This window comes from Notolabrus celidotus, chromosome 3, assembly GCF_009762535.1.
Source record: "Notolabrus celidotus isolate fNotCel1 chromosome 3, fNotCel1.pri, whole genome shotgun sequence".
NCBI classification, from domain to species: domain Eukaryota; kingdom Metazoa; phylum Chordata; class Actinopteri; order Labriformes; family Labridae; genus Notolabrus; species Notolabrus celidotus.
Window position 1 is genome coordinate 10,518,631 of NC_048274.1, and position 12,237 is coordinate 10,530,867.

Below are 12,237 nucleotides of genomic sequence, written 5' to 3' on the forward strand. Positions count from 1 at the left end.
TGTGAGTGTGAGTCTGTGTGTGTGGGTGTTTGGGTTGCGTTGCCAATGTTTCGTCAGTGGATGCAGGATGTTTTAGCGTTCAAGTGACAAATGGTGATGGCTAACACAGATGTGTAATTCGAGTGGGGGGCTCTGTCCAGCCGTGTTTTTTCACCCTCAAACTAAAAGATTTAAACTATTCTTATATTCTGTTTTGCTTAATTCAAACAAAAATCATGTTTTGTTATGAGACATTTTGGTTGTCAAACTGAGTCATATTTACAAGTTTCAAGGTACATGTTATATTACTAAAAATAATAAATAATGCATTAAGTCATATATTTTCCTGTTTATTTTTCTACCCTACTGAAGCTCCTCTGTTTGGACTCTACTTCCTTTTGAGAAGAGGTGAAAGTTCAAAGATCAAACAGCAGCGGTGTGTGAAAATGTCGCTGAGATTTCTTCTCATCATTGGAATAACAGTGACCGCTGTTGTGTCAGCTCAAGGTAGGTAACTTTCAAAGCTCCTGTCTTGTTACAAGCATGCATGTTGTGAAGAAACAGTTAAAGATGGGGAAACTTTACACACATAAGGCTGAAGAGATGTGCATAACAAATGAAGCAGACTTTCATTCCTGACATTACCCCAATACAGTCAAATTAAACAGAATTTTAATGTGAGGGTTTTTTTTATTATTTCCTACAAACATTGGGCTAAAGTATGTTGCCAACCTGAACCTAACAAGGATGTTTGTGGGTCATGTTTTCTGAATCAATGAGGGCCACCCCCTGCTGTGTTTCCATGACCCTGAATATGTTTCCCCTATCAGAGTTGTGTGCCTGTATGAAGCTGTATTAGACTGCTGCCACTGAAATGTACAATATCCCATGCAAACATACATATCTTCCCATTTAGAAGACTTCTGAACCAGAGCTCTCAGAAATTTCATGCCTCAGAGTTACAATACTTGAGATGTTTAGTGTGTAAAATCCTGAAAAACCCACACTTTGTTTAAGACAGCCACCGTGTAAGAGAAGATTTTGGACAAACTGATCTGAACTTCTTTTATATCCTGATTTATTTCCCGGTTCTGCAACTTTGGTCTCAGTAAATCTCCCATAATTGCATGTGCATATGGTGTGCATCATGTTTGGGTAAATGCGACTCACTTACTTATCTGTCTCCTTTAGGACCATGGAGAAGAGACAACAGAGAGTCGAGCCCTTCAGTGTACAACTCTGATGGTAAAGTTCATTCTGAAATTTAAAAACAAAGACTTCATCACATCTGTCTCTTTATTCTTGACACAGTAATTTGAACAAAGTATGAGCTCGGAGTAAGGCTGTGTGTTTCTCTACACTCCAGATAACTACGAGTGGACCACATGGTTCAATGTTGATCATCCTGGAGGCCGTGGGGACTACGAACAGCTGGAAGCCATTCGCTTCTACTACCGTGCCCGAGTGTGCGAAACCCCTCGGGCGATAGAGGCCAGGACCACTGAATGGGTTCCAGCCCGTGAATCTGGGGAGAAGGTCCATGCAGACCCCGCTGTTGGCTTCTGGTGCCTCAACGAGGAGCAGGGTCCTGATCGCAACTGTTCCAACTACGCAGTCCGCTTCCTCTGTCCTACAGGTTCAATTTGATAAACCTTTACTCTGATTCAGTCTCTAAAAGCTTGTTTTAGTGAAACAGCAGCACTGGACTTGACACCGGAACAAAACATGAGCGAGGATTTATTTGATAATTAAACAGTTTTTTTGACTGTCCCTTGCACTCCTTTGTCTAACAGAAAACCTGGTGAGCATTCAGGGTACCTGGGGTCAGTGGTCAGACTGGAGCCAATGCCCGGCCCTTTGTGGTCAGGTCGGGGTCCAACTGCGCTCAAGAAACTGCCAATCTCAATCTATGCCTTGCGTTGGATCTAAAGTGGAAGGGAGAAATTGCGATGGACCCGAGTGCCCAGAAACAGGTGAAGTAGACCTTCAACCAAACTGTGACTTTACTCATCAGGTGAAAGAAGCTTACCTTGATTTATTCTCCTCTCCAGATTGCTCTCTGCAGTGTGTGATAGGAAAGGTGAATGCTGAGTGTGACGCATGCACGTGTGAAGATCACATCCTGCTTGGTTCTGTTCGTGGGGCTGGGGGTCTCACAGCTGAGGGGGCGACCATCCTGCGCTCTGGTAGACTTCTCACCCTTACCGACCACAACGGGCATTTCCGAATCCCTGGAATCTGCCCGGATGGCAACACCACGCTGACTGTCAACCTGCAGGGTCATACCACCCTCAGTGTCATCGTGCCTCACAGTGCTGAACGTACCTCTGTCCTCAGTGTGCAGATGAAACGACAAGGTATCACAGATCATTTTTCTGAGTTTCATATCACTGTTTAGCTTTTTTTAGCATTTCAGGTAGCTAATCAGTGATGTGTCATGTGTGATTGGTCAGAAAAGCTTCAGGTGCTGAGCAACCCTGAGAGCAAGGTCAGGCGGGAGGGACAAGCTACTGCCTTCTGCTGCAACGTGGGAGGAACACCAAAACCACACAAGTACCAATGGTAAGGCCTGTAAAAGTAGTCTGGAGTCTCATTCTAGGGTTTAAATAAAATGGTACATTCAATAACTCTTCTTTTTGAATCAACAGGTTTCATAACGACAGTCTCATGGAGAGGCACTCTGAGAGCACTTTGGTCCTGAAAGATCTGCGTCCTGAGCAGAATGGGGAGTACCACTGCAGAGCGATCAGTCAGTCTGGGGCTATCAAGACCAAACCAGCTACACTCAAAGTCTTAGGTGAGTTCTCAATAAATTGATAAATAGAAATACAAAGCAATGCATCATTTGTATAGTATTTGTTGTATTTTGATGACTATATTTCTTTAATAGGTAAAGAGGAGCTGTCATGTAATCCCAACCCGGAGTCCCACCTCATTCGGCTTCCTCACGACTGCTACCAAAACAGCACAGACTCTTTCTACTATGATGTGGGCAAGTGTCCCTCAAGGTCATGTGCCGGACAGCTGGATAATGGCATCAGGTGCAAAGACAAACTGGCGTACTGCTGTGGTGTGCAAAAGATGGAGGAGAGGCAGCTAACCTGCCAGGGCTACCAGCTGCCCACCATGGTGGTGACCGAGTGCGGCTGCCAGAAGTGTGTTGACACCAAGGCCATAGTGCACGGTAGGGCCATTGCTGCAGACAATGGTGAGCCAATGAGGTTTGGCCATATCTTTATGAATGGAGTCCGAATCAGTCGTACAGGCTACAAAGGCACTTTCTCCATCCAGGTTCCTCCAGACACACAGAGGCTCGTCCTGACGTTTGTGGACAACATGCAGAAGTTCATCAACACCACAAAGGTACTCCCGTTTAACTCCAAAGGAGGAGCTGTTTACCATGAGATCAAACTTCTAAGGAAGACAGCCCCTGTGACCATCAGCTCAACAGAAACTAACACACTGGAGCTTGGAGAGGGGGAGGGCCAGGAGGCTATGGTTCAGCTCCAGATTCCTCCTAATTCCTTCTACACCGAGCAAGGGGAGGTCTTCACGGGTAACGTTAATGCAAGTGTGACCTTCCTTGACCCCAGAGACGTCTCCACAGCTGCTGCAGCTCAAAGTGATCTCAACTTTGTAGGAGATGAAGGAGACACCCTGCCCCTGAGAACCTACGGGATGTTCTCAGTTGACTTTAGGGGTGAGGAGAACAATGAGCCCCTGAATGCAGGTGAAGTGAAGGTGTTCTTGGATTCTGCACAGGTGAAAATGTCAGAACACCTCGATAACATGAAGCTGTGGTCACTGAACCCTGATACGGGCCTGTGGGAGGAGGAAGGGAGTCTGCAAGTGGAGAAGAAAAGAAGAGGTAAAAGGGAAGAGCGAACCTTTCTGATTGGGAACATGGAGATCAGAGAGAGGCGTCTTTTTAACCTAGATGTCCCAGAGAACCGCAGGTGCTATGTTAAAGTGAGGGCTTTCCGCAGTGAACGCTTCATGCCCAGCGAGCAGGTGGAGGGAGTTGTGATCAGTCTTATAAACATGGAGCCGACAGCTGGTTATTCAACTAACCCTCGTGCCTGGGGCCGCTTTGATAGTGTCGTCACCGGTTCCAATGGAGCCTGTCTTCCTGCCTTCTGTGATGAACAAAAAGCTGATGCCTATTCCGCCTACGTCATGGCAAACCTCGGCGGAGAGGAGCTGGAGGCCGTCCCTTCTGCTCCCAAACTCAACCCTAACCTTGTTGGAGTGCCACAACCTTACCTGGGTAAGCTGAACTACAGGCGGACTGACCACGAGGACCCCAGAGTGAAAAAGACAGCATTCAGCATCAATGTGGCGAAACCGAGTGCTAACACAGCTGAGGAAAGCAACGGACCGGTGTACTCATTTGAGAACTTAAAGGAATGTGAGGAGGCTTCATTCAGTGCCCCACACTTCCGCTTTTCAAGAGTAGAAGGAGACCGCTACGATTACAACACAGTGCCGTTCAATGAAGATGACCCCATGAGCTGGACTGAAGACTACCTGAGCTGGTGGCCCAAACCCATGGAATATCGAGCCTGCTATATTAAAGTCAAAATGAACAGCCCACATGAGATCAACGTGCGATCACGCAACATGGGAGGCACTCACCCAAAGACAGTAGGCCAGCTGTACGGCCTCAGAGACACTCGTAGCATCCGTGACATGGACCAGACAGCTGTATCGGCAGTCTGCCTGGAGTTCAAGTGCAGCGGGATGTTGTACGATCAGGAACGTGTAGATCGGACCCTGGTGAAAGTGATCCCACAAGGAAGCTGCAAGAGGGATAATGTCAATTCAATGCTTCAAGAGTATCTGGTCAACCACCTGCCACTGGCCGTTAACAATGACACCAATGAGTTCACCATGCTAGCACCTCTTGACCCTCTCGGCCACAACTACGGAATTTACACAGTGACAGACCAGGACCCCCGCACGGCCAAAGAGATCGCACTTGGACGCTGTTTCGACGGCACCTCTGACGGTACATCTCGTGTCATGAAGAGCAATGACGGCGTAGCGCTGACATTCACATGCGTGGATCGTGAGGCGAATCGTCAGAGTGTTTTCCAGGCCCTTCAGAATACTCAGGGTCAGACAGTGACGAGCGTGGTGAGGGGAGAAGGCAGACAGAACCGACGTCGGCAGAGGGCAAACACACCCCGCAGCAGTCGAAGACGTAGCACCAGAAACCCTCTAGGGAAACGCACTAAAGCAACGAGCTAAATGTCAACACTGAACGTCGTGGAGACCAATTCAACACCTGAAATAAAGAAGTGACTGGATGGCATAAATCAGTGCAAAAATTTTGTCTGGACTTTTTCAAATTAACTATGTAAACAAAATGTATACTTTTTTTTTTTTTTTTTACAGCTCCATCCGTGGCATTGTTACTTTGTACTACTTGTTTCATCTGTACTGTGGTAAATATTTACTTGACTGTAAATAGAGTATTTATTACATGTGCTTTAAAATCAGTTATCAGTGAACGAGGTGCTGTGTTACTACATTCAAGTCTTGCTCATTGACACAACAGAAACACGAGTCCTTTTGACCAGTGATTTATTAAATTAGATGCTTATAAAACATTGCAGATGCTGTATCTTCCACATTGTATGAATCCAATTGTCCATTTAGCAATGAAACTGGTCAAGTGCTAGGAAAGAAAAGGAGAAAAGAACCCTTTTCGACTGTAGCCCATATGAAGACATGGTGGGGTGAAGCCAATAAGCCCCCGCTCCTCATCACACTTGATACAAGCCTGCAGAAGCAATGATTAGGAGACCAGTTGTAGCAAGTTAGTCCACTTGCCTGATCCATAATTTTCTGCATTAGTAGAAATCAAATAAGTAAATTACATATTCGTCATGCACAGAAAATACCTATAAGCACTCTTTGCTCCATGTTTTCAAGGATAATCCAGAGATGTATCAAGAGAATGGCTGTTAGGTTTTTAAAGTCACATTTATTTTACTCATCTATCCCTTTTACCTTACAATGAATGTCATGTGCTCTCTGTAAAATTACAACTACTACTTACATGTTGCTTCAGTCTCAATTTGCCCACATCGCAACCTGTCCAGAAATAAAGATGAATAATGTATTGGATAATCGTTCTGAATTTGGCAACCAAAGTTAGATACTTTTTACCTCCTGGTTGGAAAACCATCCACAGGAAAGTCGGACCTATAATATATACATGACATTCTGGTTAAAGGATTTGCATAGAACCTTGTGTTTCTATGTCACTACACTTATAACTGCAATACTGTATCTGCCATTTTAACAGGAGCAACATTTAATAAAAATGAGACCTGCAAAACTCAGACAACAGCAGTCATGATGAGCTCTTCACTGAAGCTTGGTCTTCCAACAGATACTATATGATTATGCGTGTTTGAGTTGAGGCTGAATGAGACAGAGAAAAGGCAATTCCATATGTATGAACATAAAGAGTTGATGTAACTGGATGCTCCCTGGTATAGTCTCTCTGGTCATTGAAGCAAAATGAATGGGGGCAACACATAGTTCAGATTTTCCAGGATGGCACTGGACAGCATGAGAAGGTACAGCTGCATTTCTGAGGGTGGAGAAGGGGAAAGGGCAGTGGCAATGCAGCCAGTGTCACATGAAGTCCTCGTAGTCTTGGGCGTAGCCACCGTCAAACTCTGCATAGTCAAGGTCATCTCTCATCTGTGCTTTTAAACCGCCTCCAGGTACGACTCCTTTCTTCTTTTTCTTTCCTTTGTTTTGCTGCAAAAGACAAATTAAGGGTCATTTTAGAAGATGCACTGATGACACATTTACAGCAAGAAGGCATATTCATTAATGTGATGTATAATTAATAATAATACAGTCAGTAAACTGGTATTACACTAGTTATACTTCATAAAAAACACGTTAATGTTTCAGAAAAGTCTAAACAGACTAGGCAAAGTCCCTTTCTTCTATGAGCACACATCTGGTGACAGGGTGAGGTGAACAGCTCCCCCTTCTGAGTATTTACTTTCACCTGAGGTCTGAATTCATCAGTAGGAGAACACACATGCAGTTACTCACTTTTTCTTGTTTCTGTTTTTCACTAAGTAGGACTGTCAAGGAATTACTGACTTTCTTCAAGTCCTCTACTTCCACTGTAATGAGAGAGAGAGATGCATTAATGAACAAGCCTGCTTTCACTTCAAACACTCATAAAGTGAGTAAGAGTAAAAGATGCTGCTTACATGAAATACAGAGTTCCCGAAACAATGAATCCAAGAAACTTGAATAATGCACAGATTTTTCAAACTGGGTTATCTTTTCTTTCAGCAACTTTTCAAACTCTGTGAAGTCTTCTTTGGAGGAGGGGCACATGGCGTCGATCCCAGTGACACTGTTTGAAGAAGCGCTGCTGACACCTGAAAGAAGATGAAACCTCAATATATCTAAGAACGTACTGGAAAGAATCGAAGATGTGCACTGTTTGTGTTCATACCAATAATCTAGCAGAAGAGAGTTAAGTTGGGTTGGATTCAAAGGATGCTGAGATGGCAGTAGTTTCAAAAAAAGTATAGATCAGCTTATCATTATTTAACAACAGCGTCACCTAGAAGATCATTTTACAACTGCGAATTATCTTGCACAGCATATGTAGTGGATAAAATTCTAAATGATAAGAAATAAAATAAATTAATTTCAAATTAAAGGTGTCTCTACTTCAAATATTCTGTGGTGTGAGCATGTTAAAAACAGAGAGGTTTCTTATAAGTATCCTTTATATTTTTAAGGTTTTAAAAGAAAAAAGCCTTAGATGCAAACTCAAGATAATGTGGACGACACAGCTGTAAACAACAAGGGCAGATGGTTTAAAATGATCATGCGCTGCAATACGTAAAAGCTATCAAGCAAAGACTAACTATCCAAGGTCAAATTAAGCAATTATATATATAAATATTACACACGGTCTTAAAAAACAGTGAAGTAGCTATACATCATTATTTATAGAGGGAAAGGTTGTGCAGATTGTATGACCAATAGGACGTCTGCAATTTAAAATAAGACTTCATTTCTATAACTTACGCTGCTCCTGCCTTACCAAAAGCATCTTTTGCTAGCTCCAAGTCAGAGTCTTCCTGTAATTTCTTCACTCTTAACTTCTCTGCAAGTTGATCCTCAGGTGTGAGATCTTCATCCTGTGATAAAAGGTTGAAGAATGACAGGTCAGTGTGGATAAGAGTGAAAGAGAAAGTAATGGGTGTAATATAAACTGTTAAAGAACACTCACTTGATCCTGCAGCTCTTTCTCCTTGAGCTCCTGCTGTTTTTTCTTTAGCCGGTTTTCCTTCTCTTTGATCTTCTCACTCAACTTTTTCTTCTCAGAAACTTTTGTTTCTGAAAATGTTAACAATGGAGTAATGAATAATCATCAACATGTAATACAATGCATTTTATTCATGTAAAACAGGGACATTAAATACATACCTGTTTTTGTCACATCTCCTTTTTTTGACTCATCTTCCTCCTCATCATCCCAGTTGTCCTGTGGGGGAAAGGGTGTCGTTTCATTATGCAACTTACTCAATTATACTACTATGTGGGAAAAAAAGTAACTTGCAAATTAATACAAGCATCAGAATCATAAGTAAAAACGTATCACAAAAATACCTAAAAAAAACACTTCATATGTATATACAGTAACACTCATTGTTCAAATAGTTCTAGCTCTTCAATACCAATCTGTCCTGATTGAATGAAAGATTATTTTGACAGATTTACAGCTTAAATCAATTTAGAGAAAAACATATGTAAGCTGCAGGAATCTAGGGCACATAACTTTTACAGCTTAAGTTTATACAGAACTATAAACCCAGCGGTCTAAGCACGTACGCCCCATATACAGAGGCTATATCCCTTGTCGCAGAGGTCGCAGGTTCGATTCCAGTCTCTACCAATAGCTGCATGTCTTCCCCCTCTCTCTAGTTCCCTAGGTGAGTGTCATGTCCATTAAAAGGCAAAAATGCCCCAAACAATATGATAAAAAAAGAACTATAAAGACCTTGATACTCAGGTTTACTGGACACATTAAATATCCTTGTTTCTCTAGTTGTGGTGAGATATGACGAAAACGTATAATCCTATTATTCCACAAATTATAAAGAAAACAATCATATTTTTGTGTTACGTAAATATCAAATATTAAGACAAGTATTTATTGCTAAAAGCACAGAAGTTTCTTTAAGGTGACATATTTTGTTGCGGAAACATAACACCTTTCAGCCCCATATGTTTGCCTGAAAGTCAGGATTGTGATATTACTACAATATAATAATAAGCCCATGATTAGTGTTAATTATCTGAATTCAATACAATAGTTCCTTTAAATACTTCACAAGCTTTACACTTCATTCTTTGTTATACTTTCGACGCAGAGATGCTAAAAATAACTTTCACCAGCTAGGTGGTGTCTTTCAGCCTGCTATAGATAAGCAGATTATATCAATCTAATACATAAATATTGTGTTTAAGCTTCAAACATGTTCCCATGTCAGCCACACAGTGTGTATTATGGAGGACATGATGCCATGAGCTCCTTTGGTTGGGCACCATATGTGACAATCGAAGAGGCCTCTGCTTGAACTTTCCCTGGGTCTTTCTATTTGAGGTTTCTGGACAGTAAGCATGTCAACAATAGGGCAAAAAACCACCTGTACCGGTGTGTCAACCGAGCAACAGTTCCCTAATACACAGATAAAGGCTATTCTATATTCTCTAGTCTAAGAAAGACAAAAATGCCCCCAAAAATAGAACTAAAAGAAAAAGAACCATGGGACCTTAATACTCAGGATTACCGGACACATTAAATATCCTTGTTTATCTAGTTGTGGTGAGATCTGACAGAAATGTATAATTCTATTATTCCACAAATTATAAGAAAGCAATCATATTTTACTGTTACATAAATATCAAATATTAAGACACGTATTTATTTGTAAAGGCACATAAGTTTCTTTAAGGTGGCACATTTTCTCATAACACCTTCACCCCCATAGGTTTGCCTAAAAGCCAGGATTGTGATGTTACTACAATATAATAATTAGCCCATGATTAGTGTTAATTATCTGAATTCAATAGTTTCTTTAAATACTTCACACTTCATTATTTGTTACACTTTCCACGTAGAGATGCTAAAAATAACCTTCACCAGCTAGGTGGTGTCTTTCAGCCTGCTATACATAAGCAGAATATCTCATTTCATTACATAAATATTGTGTTTAAGCTTCAAACATGTTCCCATGTCAGCCCCACAGTGTGTATTATGGAGGACATGATGCCATCAGCTCCTTTGGTTGGGCTCCATATGTGACAATCGAAGAGGCCTCTGCTCGAACTTTCCCTGGGTTCTTCTATTTGAGGTTTCTGGACAGTAAGCATGTCAACAATCGGGCAAAAAACCACCTGTACCGGAGTGTCAACCGAGCAACAGTTCCCTAATACACGCCTGGAAAGTTCTGGGCCTTGTTTCTTGGCTTGAGTTGAGTCATCAACCCAGATGATGATTTCATCTGATTGTGGCTAAAGTTGTCGAGCAAGCTAACGCCGCCTCATGTTGAATACAAGCTGGAGGAATTCAGGGCAAGACACGGATGCTAATCCCTGTAAAGCACTACCAAGTTAATGAAATGGTTGTATAAGAGTGTAATTTAACAACACGTCCACTTAGAGCTCATAACAAGGTTAGATTAAGACACAATCGTCGTGCTCATTTTCAGGCGAATGGCCCGGTTAGCTTCCTGCTACATTATCATACATTATAACGGCTGTTCATTAACTACGTGGCTGGTTTTCAGTGGCAGATAAGAAACAAATATTGGGGGTTATTGTATTAAATATAAGTGTACTGCCATGGTTGTATACACGACGTCAACTGTTGGTTTCGACCGTTAAAAACCGCTACGTTAGCCACTGTTAGCTAGCTCCAGACAGCCACATGAGTTAGCCGTCAGCTAGCATGGAGCAGCCTGACAGGCAGCCAGAAGCAGCCTGGAAGCATGGCATCAAAGCGGGGGGCGACTCTGCTTACACCCGAGGTTAGCCTGACACTAACCGGGCCTGCTAAGTAATCCTGACTCACGCTGCCTGACCTCACTCCTAACTCGTATATTTACCTTAACATCTTCCTCTTCGTCTTCGCCTTCCCATTTGTCCACCACTGCTGCTGCTGCTGCCGCCTTTTTAAGCGGCTCGTCCGGCTCGAAGTTCTCAGAGTCTGTAAAAGGGACAACATTAATTTCGTTAGGCCAATCCACATCTAACCTCCGAGTTTGACAATAATCGAGTGTAAATGGTTGTATAATAAAACCCCAAAGATTGTGGGAGCAGGATGGTGTTACAGACAGCTATCCTTCCCAACTTAGTTTCTCACCCCAGTCCGCCATGTTGGCTGTGTTGTGTTTGACAGGCTCGGATTCAGAGCTGCTCCCCGTTGGCTACGTTCAGAATCAGCTCCCACCTTCTGGACGTCACTCTGTGGGCTTATCTAATGTCAGGACTTCAGGGGGGGTTCAGGCAGCAGTGGTGACAATCAATGGAATTTATTAAAATAACAGATGCTATTAAATAAGGTATAATTATTAAAGAAGTATGACAATCTACAGATGCTTTTTGCCATACTTTACTCACTGAAAAGCTAATTTATCTACTGAATATTTATATAAAATAGAATAGAATAGAATGTACTTTATTCATCACAATCCTGACTTTTAGGCAAACATATGGGGGTGAAAGGTGTTATGTTTCCGTATCAAAATATGTCACCTTACAGAGACTTATGTGCTTTTACCAATAAGTATATGTCTTAGTATTTGATATTTACGTAACAAAGAAATATGATTGTTTTCTTATAATTTGTGGAATAATAGAATAGATTAGAATGTCCTTTATTTATCCCTGAAGGGAAATTCAGGTGTCTGGCAGATAAAATTATAAAAATCACATAATACAAGTAATTCAGGTGTCTGTCAGCTCATCTCCCATTGGCTAGAGAGTTATGAAGCCTAATGATTTTCTGTATCTCTCAGTCCTGCAGCGCAGAGAGATGAGCCGTCCAATGCTGCTGTTTCTCTGGTCCACAAAGAAGTTGTGAAGTGGATGATCTGTGAAATCTAGAATGGCCTCTAGCTTCTTCTTTGTGCATCTCTCCACCACAGCCCCCAGTTAGTCCACCCTGGTTCCAATCACAGTGCCAGCTTCCTTGTG

General features: G+C 42.2%; 2 protein-coding genes across 2 annotated transcripts; one reads left to right on the forward strand and one right to left on the reverse strand.

Annotated features, from left to right (window-relative positions):
• The first annotated feature begins 425 nt into the window (after positions 1-425).
• On the forward strand, positions 426-6,750 carry cilp (cartilage intermediate layer protein, nucleotide pyrophosphohydrolase). Its single transcript, XM_034680123.1, has 8 exons — positions 426-486; positions 1,171-1,224; positions 1,346-1,615; positions 1,773-1,952; positions 2,031-2,336; positions 2,433-2,541; positions 2,628-2,776; positions 2,870-6,750. The coding sequence occupies exons 1-8, from the start codon at positions 426-428 to the stop codon at positions 5,227-5,229; spliced, it is 3,489 nt and encodes a 1,162-aa protein (XP_034536014.1). The 3' UTR covers positions 5,230-6,750.
• eif3jb (eukaryotic translation initiation factor 3, subunit Jb) lies at positions 5,549-11,539 on the reverse strand. Its single transcript, XM_034680122.1, has 8 exons — positions 11,405-11,539; positions 11,148-11,248; positions 8,464-8,521; positions 8,267-8,373; positions 8,078-8,174; positions 7,227-7,400; positions 7,063-7,136; positions 5,549-6,756 (listed from the first exon to the last, which is right to left on the reverse strand). Exons 1-8 carry the CDS (start codon positions 11,415-11,417, stop codon positions 6,628-6,630), a joined length of 753 nt encoding a protein of 250 aa, XP_034536013.1. The 5' UTR covers positions 11,418-11,539; the 3' UTR covers positions 5,549-6,627.
• Positions 11,540-12,237: the final 698 nt, after the last annotated feature.

Excerpts from the sequence above, each read along its gene's own strand:
- eif3jb (XM_034680122.1), bottom strand. Across the intron at positions 8,374-8,463 it reads AGGAGATGTGACAAAAACAG|AAACAAAAGTTTCTGAGAAG; the intron begins GTATGTATTTAA and ends TAACATTTTCAG. Across the intron at positions 7,401-8,077 it reads GCTAGCAAAAGATGCTTTTG|GTGTCAGCAGCGCTTCTTCA; the intron begins GTAAGGCAGGAG and ends ATCTTCTTTCAG.
- cilp (XM_034680123.1), top strand. The coding sequence starts at position 426 with ATGTCGCTGAGATTTCTTCTCATCATTGGAATAACAGTGACCGCTGTT. Across the intron at positions 2,542-2,627 it reads AAACCACACAAGTACCAATG|GTTTCATAACGACAGTCTCA; the intron begins GTAAGGCCTGTA and ends TTGAATCAACAG. Across the intron at positions 2,777-2,869 it reads AGCTACACTCAAAGTCTTAG|GTAAAGAGGAGCTGTCATGT; the intron begins GTGAGTTCTCAA and ends TTTCTTTAATAG.